The sequence below is a fragment of the Humulus lupulus genome, chromosome 8 (genome assembly GCF_963169125.1).
Source record: "Humulus lupulus chromosome 8, drHumLupu1.1, whole genome shotgun sequence".
Lineage (NCBI taxonomy): Eukaryota > Viridiplantae > Streptophyta > Magnoliopsida > Rosales > Cannabaceae > Humulus > Humulus lupulus.
In genome coordinates this window covers 61,696,577-61,713,739 of record NC_084800.1, presented here as the reverse complement: position 1 = coordinate 61,713,739, position 17,163 = coordinate 61,696,577, and the positions used below count along the sequence as shown (strand labels likewise).

Sequence of the window (17,163 nt, the reverse complement as noted above, 5' to 3'; positions counted from 1 at the left end):
ATCGAAAATGAAACTATTTTAAATCAAAAGTAATAAATTCTAACCTAGTTCCAAAGATTGATAAGTTTTAATATTATGAACATAAAATAAAAGATTGAAAAATAAAGCTATTTAAGATAATGAAAAAAAACCAATAATGAGTTGAAAATAAGTGTTAAAAGAAAAGATTATTAAGATACTAGAATCCACAAAATGTAAGTTTAATAATATTTATTAGTATATTGATTCCCAAGTTTTAGTGATAGTTAAAATAATTTAAACTATCATTTTCCAAAAATATTTATAATTTTAAGCACAATTTTCTTATAAAAATATAAGATTTTTCTTCACTTTTCAAAATTATAATTTCAAAGCATTTAGTGTAAATCAATCTAATGAAATAACAAATAAATCAATGAACATTATTTATAAGGCAAAACATAATATTTTTGTTCTAAGCATGGATGTGTACAATTTAATGACACATCTTACACAAAGAATATTATGTTTATGCACTAATGAAGAGCAAAGTGTAAATATGTTCTAACAATCTAAAATACAAGATATTTAAGATGAAAGAAATATATGTAGAAGAAAAATCCATAAACTTTGTTGTATTACAAGGGAAATCAACATACAACATAAATATTACCTAGTTACAAGTTGCTTCATCATGATCTTAATAATCTTATGAAAAAGATTAGAAGCACATAACTAGAGTAGAAATTACAAAATAAAAGACATACATACTTGCAAAATGCTCTTGAAAAACCCAAATGGAAGATAGAATGGTAGAGAGAAAAATGAGAGAAAAAGATGGTAACCAAAAACATTAAGCACCCCAAAAATGGTCTTCAAAACCCTTATTTATAGCCAAAATGAGATTATTAAAATAATCAATTTAAATTAAGTAAATTGATTAAATTAATAATAATATGGTAAATAGGGGTAAATTATAGGAGTGATGATGATTTTGGGTGAAAAATGTGTAGAAAAGTGGGTAAAAAGGTGGTATTTTTAGACAAGGGGACAAATGGTACACTTGAGTTATTTATGGGCTCAAGACAAATAAAGGGGCTGGTGGCAGGCATACGGTTGGAGAGTGTCTTTCGGATTGGGCCTTGGGCAGGCGCAGGTGGAGTTGGGCCCAAAATCTGGGCTGGCGCTATGTGGTGGTGGTGAGATGCTTGCTGGCATGGTTTGGGCCTTGGGGAATTGAGCTGGCCCAAAGGATTGAAGCTTGCTTGGGCCCGTACGGACGGTGTGGAGAGCTGATGAGGGTGAAGGTTGATGGTCATGCAGGCTGAGGAGAAGACTTGGTGGGCAGCTGGCAAGTGATCCGGTTTTGTGCTGGGCGTACGGCTGGCGTGGAGATGGCTGATGGCTGCTTGGAGGAGAGGCTTGAAGGCTGAAGAAGGCCAACGGGCCTGGGCCATGGGGCTGAATGGAGTACATGGCCTTGTGCCAATTTCTTTGCCTTCTTTTCACAAATGCCACTTCCATCATTGATTTCCTTTAAATAAAAATGCAAATTAATTTCTATAAAATAGTATAAATTAACTTCAAATAAATATTTTCAACATACAAATACATCTCATTAATTTAAAGAAAATATTAATTTAAACTTAATTTGTTTTGACACTTAAGTTGAATAAATATGCATTTATTTTTACCACTAAACACACAACAATAATTCAAATAATTAAATCACAACATATTACAATATAATAACCATAAAAACATATAAAAATCTAGAAAACTACAAAAAGACTAATAAATTAAAAATTACATAAAAACTTAATAAGTTAATTAAAAACTCAAGAACTAAGCAATAATTAGCATATAAAATATGGTAAAATAACTCTATTTTGTAGAGTTATCACACCCCCAAACTTAAAGTTTTGCTAGTCCTTAAGCAAAAGAAAAATTAAAATACACATATTATTATTTTTATTGGTGATATAAAAATGATTTTCTCAAAAATTGCATAATGAAAATAAATCTCAGAAATTATTATGAATAAAAGTTAAGCTTATGTAATTAATTAAATTGTCAATTTTGCTTTTAGAAAATAGGTTTTCAGTAAAATTATTTTTCACTTAAACTTATAGGAAATAAGAGTGCTTATGAAAAATGTAATTTTTGTTACAAGCAAAATTGACCCTATAATTAAAAACAAAGCTTAAAAATTATTCATATTTTTAAGAGGATTAATTTCAAACTCAATCAGAATTTTTATCATTGAAAATGAAAAATATCACCAAATTTTTTTTTTTTTTTTTAAATAATTTTGTTTTTTGTTTTTTGAATTTTTTTTTTGAAAATGAACAAATAAAACAAAAAATTAACCAAACAACAACATATAATTTTTTTTTTCAAACAGACATAAATAACATAAATAAAACACAATAAAACTCGATACCCCCAAACTTAATTTAAGCATTGTCCTCAATGTGTCAAAATATAAATATAAATTAAAATTGACAAGAGTGTAAAGTTTAGAATGGTCGTACCTCGATATTGTGCATTGCGAAGAAAGAACAAGATAGTACTAACAAAAATTAAATCACACAGAAAACAACAATACAAATAAAACACAAGTTATCACGGTCACATAGGAATCAAAGAGCATGGTAAACAGGGTCCTCAAGGAGTATCTCATCCACTTTATCAGTTTTTAATTCTAAAAATGGTTTTAATTTTTGTCCATTAACTTTAAATATATCACCATTTTTAGGATTTTCAATTTCAATAGCTCCATGTGAAAAAACAATACGAACAATGTAAGGACCGGACCACTTAGAGCGTAACTTGCCCGGGAATAAATGCAAACGAGAGTTGTATAAAAGGACTTTCTGACCTGGATAAAAATCTTTTCTCAAAATATTTTTATCATGGTAAAATTTCATGCGATCCTTATACTTTTTTGAATAGTCATAAGCATCATTCCTAATTTCGTCTAGTTCATTTAGTTGAAGCTTTCGTTTCTCACCTGCTTTGTCTAAAGAAAAGTTTAACTGCTTAATTGCCCAAAAGGCTCTATGTTCTAACTCAACAGGTAAGTGGCACGCCTTCCCATACACAAGTCTGTAGGGTGACATGCCAATGGGTGTTTTGTACGCGGTACGATACGCCCATAATGCATCAGTGAGTCTTAAGGACCAATCTTTCCTAGTTGGATTCACAGTTTTTTCTAAAATGTGCTTAACTTCCCTATTAGACACTTCAACTTGACCACTAGTTTGTGGGTGATATGGTGTTGAGACTTTATGCGTAATGCCATATTGTTTTATCAAATGTTCAAATGGCCTATTACAAAAGTGTGTACCGTTATCACTAATGATAGCACGCAGTGAACCAAAACGGGAAAATATATTTTCTTTTAAAAAGCGAAGCACAACTTTGTGGTCATTAGTGTGGCATGCAATAGCTTCAACCCATTTAGACACATAATCAACTCCAACAAGAATATAAAGATTACCAAAAGAGTTAGAAAATGGTCCCATAAAATCAATGCCCCAAACATCAAATATGTCAATAATAAGAATAGGATTTAAAGGCATCATATTTCTTTTAGTTAAACTTCCTAACTTTTGGCAACGTTCACAAGCTTTACAATAAACATATGTATCATGAAAGATAGTAGGCCAATAAAAACCACATTGTAAAACTTTAGCAGCTGTTTTCTTACCACTAAAATGTCCTCCACATGCATGATCATGACAGAAAGATATGATTTTAGATTGATCACAGTTTGGAATGCATCTTCTAATTATTTGATCAGGGCAGTATTTAAACAAGTAAGGATCATCCCAAATAAAGTTTTTCACCTCAGAATAAAATTTAGATTTATCATGCTTAGACCAATGAGATGGTATTTCTTTAGTGACCAAATAATTAACAATATCAGCATACCAAGGCAAGGAAGAAACATGCATCAATTGTTCATCAGGAAAAGTTTCAGTGATAGGGGTGGAATCATGTATAGTTTCAACAACTAGTCTAGATAAATGATCAGCAACAACATTTTCAGATCCTTTTTTATCACGTATTTCTAAGTCAAATTCTTGTAAAAGAAGGATCCAACGGATCAAACGAGACTTAGCATCTTTTTTCGACAAGAGATATTTTAATGCAGCATGATCAGAATAGACAATAATTTTAGACCCTAACAGATAAGATCTAAATTTCTCCAATGCAAAAACAACAGCAAGCAATTCTTTTTCGGTTGTGGAGTAATTTAATTGAGCATCATTTAAAGTTTTGCTAGCATAGTAAATTACATGAGGTATTTTTTCAAGTCTTTGTCCTAAGACAGCACCTATAGCATAATCAGAAGCATCACACATTATTTCAAAAGGTATTTTCCAATCAGGAGGTCGAATAATGGGTGCAGTAGTCAACAAATTTTTTAATTTTTCAAAGGCAACATGGCAATTATTATCAAAGACAAAAGCATTTTCTTTTCCAAGTAAATGGCATAAAGGCCGAGAAATTTTGCTAAAGTCTTTTATAAATCTTCTATAAAAACCGGCATGGCCTAAGAATGATCTAATTTCTTTCACAGTTTTAGGTGGGGGAAGTTTTGAAATAAGGTCAACTTTAGCTTTATCAACTTCTATTCCATCAGATGAGATTACATGACCTAAAACAATTCCTTTTTTAACCATAAAATGACATTTTTCCCAGTTAAGCACAAGGTTTTTCTCTTTGCAACGAATTAAAACAAGTGAAAGATGGTGCAAACATTCATCAAAAGAGGAACCAAACACAGAAAAATCATCCATAAATACTTCAAGAAATCTTTCAACCATGTCAGAAAAAATTGAAATCATACACCTTTGAAAGGTCGCAGGTGCATTACATAATCCAAAAGGCATGCGACGATAGGCAAAAGTCCCAAAAGGGCATGTAAAAGTAGTCTTTTCTTGATCTTCTGGGGCGATGGGGATTTGGTTATACCCCGAATACCCATCAAGAAAACAATAATATGCATGGCCAGCTAATCGTTCAAGCATTTGATCAATGAAAGGTAATGGAAAATGGTCTTTTCTAGTAACATTATTCAACTTTCTATAGTCTATGCACACTCTCCACCCCGTTTGTACTCTAGTAGGGATTAATTCATTTTTTTCATTTTCAACAACCGTAATCCCAGACTTCTTAGGCACAACTTGAACAGGACTAACCCATTGACTATCAGAAATAGGGTAAATGATACCTACGTCTAACAATTTTATGACCTCTTCTCTAACTACTTCTTTCATATTTGGATTTAATCTTCTTTGACATTCCCGAGAGGTTTTAGCATTCTCTTCTAGATGGATTCTATGCATACATATGGATGGGCTAATTCCTTTAATGTCTCCAATGGTCCAACCTATGGCTTCTTTATGTTTTCTAAGGACATCTAACAACTTGTTTTCTTGTTCTTTATCTAAAGCAGAAGCTATGATAACAGGTAAGGTTTCAGATTCTCCTAGAAAAGCATATTTTAAATTTTTTGGCAAAGGTTTAAGGTCTAACTTTGGAGACTCAGAAATTGATTGAACATGACCTAAGGGTGAAAAAGGTTCAACTTTGGTTTCATGTAAGGGTATAGACTCTACCAAAGAATTCACATCATCATTAGAGTCATCAACATGTAAGTTCATACCAAAGTATTTTTCACAAAAGTCAAGTAAGTCATTTCCATCATCTTCACATATACTATCTATCATGTTAACTTCATGTATTTCCTCACACTCAACAGATTTAGCAACATTAAAAACATTCAATTCAACAGTCATATTTCCAAAAGATAATTTCAAAACACCATTACGACAATTTATGATTGCATTAGATGTAGCTAAGAATGGTCTACCTAGAATGATAGGAATTTGAGCATGCATGTTTTCTACAGGTTGAGTATCAAGAACAATGAAGTCAACAGGAAAATAAAATTTATCAACTTTTATCAAAACATCCTCTATAATGCCTCTAGGAATTTTCACAGAACGATCGGCTAATTGAAGAGTTATAGAGGTAGGTTTTAGCTCACCAAGACCAAGTTGCTTATAAACAGAATAAGGCAATAAATTCACACTAGCACCCAAATCAAGTAAAGCTTTGTTAATAAAATGATCACCAATAATGCATGAAATTGTGGGACACCCAGGATCTTTATATTTAACAAGACTCTTATATTGAATAATGGAACTAGCTTGTTCAGTTAAAAACGCCTTTTTAGGAACATTAGTGTTTCTTTTAACAGTACAAAGATCCTTCAAAAATTTAGAGTAGGCAGGAATTTGTTTAATGGCATCTAAGAAAGGGATATTGATACTAACTTGTTTAAAAACTTCTAAGATGTCATTATATTGGCTGCCTTTTTTAATTGGAAGTAATCTTTGTGGGAATGGGGCTTTTGGAATGAAAGGATGGATTGGAGTTTCTTTGTTTGATGAGTCATTGAGATTAGAACTAGGAGGCTGACTCTTTTCTTTTTCTTTTTCGTTTTCAACCTCGGGTATGTAATCGGGTTTGACAATTTTCTTTCCAGACCTAAGAGTTGAAATTGATTTGACTTCTCCATTATGACTAGACTTTCCTATCTCATATTGACCTTTTGGATTAGGGATAGGTTGACTAGGGAATGTTCCTTTTTCTCTATCAGCTAAAGCAGTGGCGAGTTGTCCTACTTGTGTCTCGAGTTTGGTAATAGATTGAGATTGATTTTGTAGGATTTGTTGGGTGGATTGCATAAATTGTTGTAAAGTATCTTCTAAGGAAGGTTTTCTTTGTTGCGGATATGGTTGATTTTGTGGGGCATGAGCTTGGTTTTGTGTGTTGTATTGGTGCCCTTGATTCATTTGGGGTTGGTTTTGTCTCCATGAAAAGTTTGGATGGTTTCTTCAATTTGGATTGTAGGTGGACGAAAATGGGCTATCATTTGGTTTCCCATAAGAATGAAGAGCATTGGCCTCCTCAGAAAAGGCTTCTTGGTAGGAAGGGCATGATTGGGCATTATTGCAAGGACTAGAACATATAGAACAAACATCTTTTCTAGGTTGAATTGGAGAGTTTATAGTTTGGCTTATGGCTAAAGCTTCTACTTTTCTCGCTAATTTGTCTAAGGACGTTCTTAAGTCTAATTCTTCTTTTACTTCATACCTTCCTCCTCTTTTTGGTGAATTAGTTGACCTAGACCTAGGATCAAAATAATTCCATTGTTGTGAATTGACAGATAAATCTTCAAGGGCGTCCCACGCCTTTTGTCCTTGAAATTTTAAAAATTTTCCAGTATGCATAGATTGAATCATTTGACGATTAGAGGGAGTCAAACCATCATAAAAATATTTTACAAGTCTCCATTTTTCAAAACCATGATGAGGACATTTTAATAATAAATCTTTAAATCTTTCCCAACATTCATAAAACTCTTCATTATCTTTTTGAAAAAACTCGGAGATTTCTCTCCTTAGACTATCAGTTTTAGACATAGGAAAAAATTTCAGTAAGAATTTATTATAAAGTTGATCCCATGTAGTTATAGACCCCGTGGGAAGGGAATTTAACCAAGCTTTTGATTTGTCTTTTAATGAAAAAGGAAACAATCTTAGTTTGACCGACTCATCAGAAAAATTTTGAAATTTAAACGTTGAGCAAATTTCTAAGAAATCTTTGACATGCATGTAAGGATCCTCTCTATCTAACCCATAAAAAGATGGCAACAATTGAATGATTGCTGGTTTAAGCTCAAAATGAGTAGCAGAAGTAGTAGGTAAAACAATGCATGAAGGAGCATTAGATGAAATAGGTGCAAAATATTCAAGCAAAGTTTTTTCAGGCACAACAGTTTCATCAACAATATTAGCAATAGGTTCCATGATGCTCAAATTTTTACTAACACTTTCAATTTCAAACAAAGATAAACGTCTTTTTACTAATCGTTTTTTAGAGTTACGTTCCCAATGATGCATACAATTTTCACAAACAAGGTAACAAGGATAATCTCAAACAAACAATTTTCTGATGTGGAAGATCAGTTAAAACCGCAACCACAGAGCATACTTAGAATTTTTAGAGATTTCACAACAATAATTCTTATGGTTTACTTGTCCCCAGGCCTATTTGATTCCACTTACTCGCGCACTACTAACAACTCCCCGATGTTAATTAGTAGAGGCGGATGGGAATTTTGGTCAAATTTCCTTTAAGCAAGAATTGCTTATGGTGAAAGGACAAGATTTAGGTTTCTTTTCTTTTTTTTTTTCAAGTATTTTTCACAATATTACACTAAAATATTAAAGAAGACAAAGAAAAATAAGGCAAAAATTAAATAAGACTAAAATTTAGACAAGAGTAGGGAGGCATAGCATGCCATCAACCATAACAAAATTAAGGTAAAAATTAGGAGGCACAAGTGCCATCAACTTAAACATAAGATAGAGGACTAGGAGGCAAAATTGCCATCAACTAGTAATTTGCGGAAATTAAATAAAATAAAAATTACAACAATATAAATAAAGAAAATTACAACAAATGTCAAGAGGCACAAGTGCCATCAATTAACAAAGATATAAAAGAAATAAAATTACAACAAAATTATAACAAAATTAGGAGGCACAAGTGCCGTCAACTAAAAAAAAAAACAATAAATATAAATATAAGTATATATTTTTTTTATGGGTGGTTGAACCGTCCCAAATTTCTTTTTATCTTTTTTTTTTTTTTTTTTTAGATTTTATAGATATATATTTTTTAGTTTTTTTTTTTTAAGTGTAACAAAAATTAAAATAACTAGTAGAAGAATTCACTAACCTTGAGATAAATTCGTTTCTTTTCTCTTGCAACTCTCCGGCAACGGCGCCAAAAACTTGATGGACCCAAAACGGGTATGTTTAAAAATTTATATATCGCAAGCGCACGAATCGTCCATATAGAATAGTGATCGTAAGCAAGGATGTCGAACCCAAAGGAGTTGTCTAAAATCGAAAATGAAACTATTTTAAATCAAAAGTAATAAATTCTAACCTAGTTCCAAAGATTGATAAGTTTTAATATTATTAACATAAAATAAAAGATTGAAAAAATAAAGCTATTTAAGATAATGAAAAAAAACCAATAATGAGTTGAAAATAAGTGTTAAAAGAAAAGATTATTAAGATACTAGAATCCACAAAATGTAAGTTTAATAATATTTATTAGTATATTGATTCCCAAGTTTTAGTGATAGTTAAAATAATTTAAACTATCATTTTCCAAAAATATTTATAATTTTAAGCACAATTTTCTTATAAAAAGATAAGATTTTTCTTCACTTTTCAAAATTATAATTTCAAAGCATTTAGTGTAAATCAATCTAATGAAATAACAAATAAATCAATGAACATTATTTATAAGGCAAAACATAATATTTTTGTTCTAAGCATGGATGTGTACAATTTAATGACACATCTTACACAAAGAATATTATGTTTATGCACTAATGAAGAGCAAAGTGTAAATATGTTCTAACAATCTAAAATACAAGATATTTAAGATGAAAGAAATATATGTAGAAGAAAAATCCATAAACTTTGTTGTATTACAAGGGAAATCAACATACAACATAAATATTACCTAGTTACAAGTTGCTTCATCATGATCTTAATAATCTTATGAAAAAGATTAGAAGCACATAACTAGAGTAGAAATTACAAAATAAAAGACATACATACTTGCAAAATGCTCTTGAAAAACCCAAATGGAAGATAGAATGGTAGAGAGAAAAATGAGAGAAAAAGATGGTAACCAAAAACATTAAGCACCCCAAAAATGGTCTTCAAAACCCTTATTTATAGCCAAAATGAGATTATTAAAATAATCAATTTAAATTAAGTAAATTGATTAAATTAATAATAATATGGTAAATAGGGGTAAATTATAGGAGTGATGATGATTTTGGGTGAAAAATGTGTAGAAAAGTGGGTAAAAAGGTGGTATTTTTAGACAAGGGGACAAATGGTACACTTGAGTTATTTATGGGCTCAAGACAAATAAAGGGGCTGGTGGCAGGCACACGGTTGGAGAGTGTCTTTCGGATTGGGCCTTGGGCAGGCGCAGGTGGAGTTGGGCCCAAAATCTGGGCTGGCGCTATGTGGTGGTGGTGAGATGCTTGCTGGCATGGTTTGGGCCTTGGGGCATTGAGCTGGCCCAAAGGATTGAAGCTTGCTTGGGCCCGTACGGACGGTGTGGAGAGCTGATGAGGGTGAAGGTTGATGGTCATGCAGGCTGAGGAGAAGACTTGGTGGGCAGCTGGCAAGTGATCCGGTTTTGTGCTGGGCGTACGGCTGGCGTGGAGATGGCTGATGGCTGCTTGGAGGAGAGGCTTGAAGGCTGAAGAAGGCCAACGGGCCTGGGCCATGGGGCTGAATGGAGTACATGGCCTTGTGCCAATTTCTTTGCCTTCTTTTCACAAATGCCACTTCCATCATTGATTTCCTTTAAATAAAAATGCAAATTAATTTCTATAAAATAGTATAAATTAACTTCAAATAAATATTTTCAACATACAAATACATCTCATTAATTTAAAGAAAATATTAATTTAAACTTAATTTGTTTTGACACTTAAGTTGAATAAATATGCATTTATTTTTACCACTAAACACACAACAATAATTCAAATAATTAAATCACAACATATTACAATATAATAACCATAAAAACATATAAAAATCTAGAAAACTACAAAAAGACTAATAAATTAAAAATTACATAAAAACTTAATAAGTTAATTAAAAACTCAAGAACTAAGCAATAATTAGCATATAAAATATGGTAAAATAACTCTATTTTGTAGAGTTATCACGTGTTCAGGCACCCACGACTAGGTTGGGCCGTGCGGCCCATTATCCCCCTTACCTATTGATTAGACCACACTTCATTTGTCAGGTTTTAGGAATTAATCATGAATGTCACAAAAGTGACATGATGGGTAAGAAGGTCACGGGATGACCTCCCTTGCCAACCCCCAGGTGCCCTCTCCTATAAATATGGAGACCCTGGGAGTTGCAAAGGGTTGGATTCTATTGTGTATAGAAATACCCTGTAAAGAATACGAGAAGACTAGCAATAATATTGGCTGGTGGAGTAGAAGAATTTTAACCTTTGAACCACCTAAAAAAGTATTCGTATCACTATTTTATTTTAAGATCATTCGTCTGTTACGGTTCATTACTTAGCACTAATCCCATCCTCTTATTCTATTAATTACATGTTGGCGAAGAACCGCGTCAACAGTTACCGTATAATATACTAAATTAATTCTTATTAATAAATTATATTGTAACTTATTATACTATATGACAACTCATTAGTTTCTTAGATAAGCTTGAATGTTACCAAAATGTATCTTAAATTAAAAAAAAACATAATATAACATAAAAATAACTAACTGGTATACTAAGATGTCTACAAATGAGTTTTGAATGTAACTAAAATGTACTGAATTAATATGATCTAAAAATAAAGATTTTAATAAATTTTTTTATCAATTTGTATTTTATTGGTATCGTAAGCAACCAAAAATTAATTTTTTACAGTCCAGAAAAAACAAAAAAATTCAAAATTCGGGAAGCAGGATTTCCTAAATTTTTTCAAAATTTGGTATGCTATGCTGACATGTCACGTTATTTGTGTAAATACTTTGGTTGAATGTATTTTTGTAAATACTTTAGATTTTATGTATATAATTGTAAATTTCCCTCACGAAAATCATGAACTTCATAAATTATGTATTACAAAATATGGGAAAATAAACATAATTTATATATTTATAGTAAGAAATAGAATTATACAAAGTATGGTGAGTTTTTTTAAAAAAAATTTAAAATATGACAATTACATATGGTGAGTTTTGAATGTAACTAAAATGTACCGATTACCATACGCTAAATAACAAAAAAATTATCTCTCTCACAATCATTTTCTCATTTTTCCCTCTCCTCCTTTCTTTGATTTTACCCTTCTCAGCCTCCACAGTGATGCCATCTATGTACCCTTTGGTTCTTCTTCTTATTCTTGAGATTTAGTTTTATTTTTATTCTTGTTATTATTATTCTTTCTCACATTTAATTTTGCATTTAAATTTTTTTTTTTGCACATATCTGTAATCGATTACCATCGTGATCTGTTTACTACCACATAAATTTTTAGAAAACTTGTTTAAAAAACCATATGGTAAACAAAAATAATATGAGCAAAATATGGGAAAAAAACCCATAAAAATGTAAAAAAATAAAATAACCATAAAAAATACACAAAGTTGAAAACTCCATATTTATTAAACTTAGATGAAAAAAAATCAGTTCATATAATTTCCTAAAAAAAAAGACTTTGTTTATTATTATTATTATTATTATTATATCAACCTCTCCCTCTCTCACAGACTCCACTTGAGCAAGCCTCGAGAAAAGAATCACTTTATTAAAATATTTTAAAATATCATTTTATATCAAAAGTTTATTTGATAAAATAATTTTCTGTACATTCTTAGCATTTTTTTTTGGATATTGTGTTTTGTCCCATTACTTATTTGGACCTTGTATTTTGACAAATTACTTTTTGGATCCTATGTTTTATAAAATGATTAAAATAGAACTCTAAAGTCAATTTTGATGAAGAAAAAATTAAATATAACAACACAGTTTTTAAGTTGAATGATTTTATTTTTGTTCTGAATTATTAGTTTAGTAAATTATTTGTGATTTTAGTTGAAAAAACATTGACCAAAATCGAGTTTAGGGTTCTATTTTAACTATTTTACAAAACACAGAGTCTAAAAAATAATTTGTCAACACACAGAGTTCAAACATGTAATTTAAAAAAATACAGTATCCAAAAAAGTATAAACCCAATATTATATACAAGTAATCTATTTTCTAAAATTATTCATGATTTATTAACGTCTTTATCAGAACATCTATTAAAAATAAACTAGTTTATAAAATATCATTTTCTCCTAATTTTTCGTACTGTCATAACATAATATATTTTTAAAATATAATATAGGGGTACTAGGAATGAGAAATTTGATATAAGATATTGGATTTGGTAAATATCAATACAATAAGTTGTTTGAAGAGAGAACTTATTTGAGATTTGACATCACAACAAAATTCATTTTGATAGATACGATACATGTACCTACTTCAACCTATTATTAATTAAGTGATTTGGCTTGTCCCCCAAACAAATAACGTTACTCTTTTTAAACCTATTTATGAATGTGTTGGAAATTTATTTATATATTTACATTCACATTTATATTCATTTTTACTTTGTTAAGTTAAGCAATGATTTAGTCAAAGAGGGAACATGAATAACAAATATTTTTTGCATTCCTGATCAATGGATATGAAACAGAAACTAGCTTGGAATACTCAAGGGAAACTAAATATGACTTGCATACAGCTTACAGAAACATCTACTCAAAACATATATACAACATCTCACGAAAAATCATTCTATACATAGAAGTAGACTAGACAATTTACGTACAAAAAGCCTAAAAAAAAGAAAGGAGAAAATCTAAAGAAAATTATTTACTCATAGACATATTCTATTTTAGAACCAATAGTAATAGATATCACCAGAAGCATAAGAAGTTGGCTTGCTAAAACTCAGGCAGGCCTAGAAATGAGGTAACATCCAACCCACAGTCCATCCAAGGAGCAAGCCAGCACCAACAAGGCTCAATCCCAATGCGAAAGCAACCGCGTATTTCGTCAGGTCATGATCCGGCTGGCGTTGTTTTTCTCCTTTACCCCTGGCCCCTTTACGGCTGAAGCTCCTGCTTGGTTTTCTAATGTTGTTGTTAGAAGTCGTCCATGGAAGGACTAGTGGGAATAGAGTGGAGATTTGCTGGTCATTCTTCTTAAACTGAATACAAAGTGTTTCCAGCTGCAGCAATTGGAACCACTGTTTATAGGCAAAAAGTAGCGAGGCTTGCCTGAAGAAGAGTGTAACAATGTGCTCTTTCTCGGCGTATGCTTCCTTGGCTGCCTCTTCGGCTTCCCTTGCTCGTGTTTGAGAATGACATAGTGCTTCCATCAGCTGAGCTTTGCTAAATTCACAGCCAGAATTTTCTACTCCCTCTGTCATATTCTCGTGAGTTGTACAGTAACTGTTTTTCAGGTAAGAAATCCAAAAGAAATGTAAGCTTACCGATGTGTAAATCTAACATTTCTCTAGTGCAAGTGATTAAAACCAGTGTCAAATACTATACTAGGGTAGTTCTCATGAAGGGTAACGAAAATTCTGTAATAGTAATTTTTCTCTTGAGCTCTAAACTAGCCTAGTTATTAGAAGACAAAGCACATGAAACAACTCATAACATAAATGAAACAGAGAGCGAAACTTAATTATCTAATAACTACCTTGACGTTTCATCATATAAATTCCCCGGTCTCTCTTGTGATCTTCCAGGGTTAGCAAAGCCCCGAGGACGAACAGTCCCAGTGGAGAGACCACAAGAATGAGTTTTTCCATCCAATGATGCAGAACTTTCCTTATTGTCAAAACACCGGACGCGACCAAATGGATGTCTTCTATGGCACATCTTCTGAGGTGGGGGAAGATCACAGTTCTCAATATGGTCAAGTGATTTTCGAGCAACTAAGGAGACTAATTCATCTCTATCTGTCATACGCCACCATGGCTCACTCTTCTCACTCCCAATCCAACTATATTCCGGATCAAAACACAGCTCATTGGATTGTTTGGCATCTGAGTAGTCAGAAGGATCCGTCTGCATCATCTCCCAGCTAGTTGTTGAGTCGTCGAGTTCTTTCATACCATTACAATCTACATTTTTTACATTCTGTTTTCCTATTTCTGTAGCTTTCTTTTTAGCACTATTTTTATGCACATCAAGAAAACAATCACTGTTCCTCTGACCATCAAGATGAGTATCGCCTTTCCGTTTGTGGGCCTCGCTAATCTTAGATGTAGAGTTTATAACGCCACCTTCTAAGGTTTCCTTCTCATCCACCAAATCATTTACTTGTTCATATGTAAAACCTTTATGATATCCATAAGTAGGTTGCATTTGGAGCCACCATCTTGTGTCGCGGGATAAGCTAGTATACGAATGATTCCTGTTCAGGGGCGTGAAACCAGCAGCAGGATGATCTGGGGCATCTGCTGCTGCTGCTGCGGGCTCTGCTTCAACTTGTTTAGATGTTGAAGATGATTGGCAGCAAGCTAACTTGGGAGCTCTTTTGGCATCTTCCTGGACAAAGCAACGGTTAGCTGTTCTTTGCCACACAGCTCTCGCTTCTGCTGCTGCCATTTTTCTCCTTATATGTCACACATTCTAATCTATAAGAAGATTAAAAAAAAAACTCCCATCAGGTAAGGAGCCTAAAAGTTTAAAGCTTAGCATAATTCAAAATTACTTGCCAATAACTCAACTAAGAAGAAAAACTTCAGCAGATATCGTTTTAGTTGCAGGAAAGAAAACTCTCCTTCAATATTTCTTTCCCACTAATGGAAAGATTGACAAAGGAGAAGAAAACACTCAATGCGAGCTAAGATTTCTGGAATTCAATAAAGATGTAATTCTAGGCCTAGAAGTGAGTTCTCTCAGCAAATCACAGTTATTTCCATACTTTTTACAACCATATCATTTCAAAATATCCACCGAGTTTATTAAAATGCAAATTTTCACTTTATGGGATTGCTGGCTCTAACCTTGGATAATTTAATTTACATCTTCTAAGTCATCGAGATAACTTTGTAAACAAATCAATATTTCTCCAAAAAATAAAATAGTTGAAACAATCCCATCTCTATCAACTTTACCAAGTTAAGCCGGCTAGCTCCTTTATTATTATCAATGCTTCATCGGAGCATCAAGCATTATCTTAAACTATGCTTCATCATCTTGTCAAGGCATGTTTTTCTCATCCAAACCTTTGCAATACAAGACCCTTCATTAAATCACAGCTACTATAAGTATGTGATGAATATAGTCAAAGTCTTCATCTGCCATCATTACAAGGCATGTTTCTTCATTATACAATTTGAGAATCAACCACTAACACAAAAGAAAAACTTGGTTAATGGTTTAAAATCTTCTTCCATTAGATTCGCCAGTGCAATTTCAGGAAGTCTATTAACGACCTTGACTTGCTCTAATAGCTACAATGTCCAACACCTAGTTGATGTTTCCCAAAATAAGCACTAAATCATTAAAAAACAAAAAATAAAAAGATAAGGACAAGGATAAAATGGGCAACTAGATAAACTGCATCAGTGCAAGGTTTCTCGAAACTCAACAAAATTGATAACAATCATAAAATGTAAAAGAAACCCAGAAAGAAAAATCAACAGCATATCCACACCAGGGAATTGGAAAAACATCACATCATCAAAGACAAAAAGGGGGCAAAAAAAAGGTTCAAACACCATTAGCAACCAGAAGGAGAAAACTATAATTCAACAACTAGAGCAAACAAAAGGAAAAAAGATAAAAGCCTTTTCCTAATATGGAAAACAAAGAGTATTGAGGAAGAAAGAGAGCAAACCGGACAGAGAAGCCCAAGCGAATTGAATGAAGGTAGTAAGTGAAGATGGCCAAGTGGGTAATCCTTAGAATTTAGATCTGATTGGTGGTATAAATGAATGAACATATGCATAACCGAAAAAAAAATAAAAGAAGAAAGTTTGGTCTGACTTCAGAGATCCAAAACCAAAGACTCTAAGACCACAAAAGAAGATGACCCATGTCAGAGACGGCCACGAGAGAGAGAAAGGAGAGGTTGTGTCAGCCAGCCTTGCTTTTAAATAGCGTTTCAGTTATCATTCTCTTGTTGTCGGTTTCCAGAGACAAATGACACCCCACTCGCATTTCTTTCTTCTTCATTCCATCACTCAACTCTTCCAGCGACAATTATCACAGTGGTTCTTTCTTTGTCGTTTTGAAGTACGACGTTTGTGTAACTTGTGTAAGGCTTAGCTTGCCTTTTAGTAAGTTGATGGGTCGTAACACGTGGCATTTGGTGGCGTGTCAAGTTGGTCATGGGCCCCACTCTCACTTGTTGGATAAGACCCTTCATCTATTTTATTACGACTTAAAGAAGAGAGTATCTTGGGGGGAAGAAAGTAAAGCAAGCAAGATATAAATGAAAATAAAATCTCAGGTCTAACTCTGACCAA

General features: G+C 32.4%; 1 protein-coding gene and 1 non-coding gene across 4 annotated transcripts; one reads left to right on the top strand and one right to left on the bottom strand.

Moving 5' to 3' along the window:
• The first annotated feature begins 7,338 nt into the window (after window positions 1–7,338).
• On the top strand, window positions 7,339–7,445 carry LOC133798835 (small nucleolar RNA R71). Its single transcript, XR_009876053.1, has one exon. It is a non-coding gene; the product is annotated as a small nucleolar RNA R71 (small nucleolar RNA).
• A 5,876-nt stretch (window positions 7,446–13,321) lies between these two features.
• Window positions 13,322–16,909, bottom strand: LOC133797479 (uncharacterized). 3 transcript variants are annotated; one of them, XM_062235388.1, is made up of 4 exons: window positions 16,533–16,909; window positions 15,808–15,935; window positions 14,382–15,324; window positions 13,322–14,128 (listed from the first exon to the last, which is right to left on the bottom strand). In XM_062235388.1, exons 3-4 carry the CDS (start codon window positions 15,293–15,295, stop codon window positions 13,636–13,638), a joined length of 1,407 nt encoding a protein of 468 aa, XP_062091372.1. In that variant the 5' UTR covers window positions 15,296–15,324; window positions 15,808–15,935; window positions 16,533–16,909; the 3' UTR covers window positions 13,322–13,635. The 3 variants fall into 3 exon arrangements, with proteins under 3 accessions (XP_062091372.1, XP_062091373.1, XP_062091371.1); XM_062235389.1 differs by having other exon boundaries at window positions 15,808–15,918; XM_062235387.1 differs by lacking the exon at window positions 15,808–15,935 and having other exon boundaries at window positions 16,533–16,907.
• Between the last annotated feature and the right edge of the window lie 254 nt (window positions 16,910–17,163).

Coding starts and splice junctions, on each gene's coding strand:
- LOC133797479 (XM_062235388.1), bottom strand. CDS start 15,295: ATGGCAGCAGCAGAAGCGAGAGCTGTGTGGCAAAGAACAGCTAACCGT. Junction 14,129..14,381: donor TTATATGATGAAACGTCAAG/GTAGTTATTAGA, acceptor CCTGAAAAACAG/TTACTGTACAACTCACGAGA.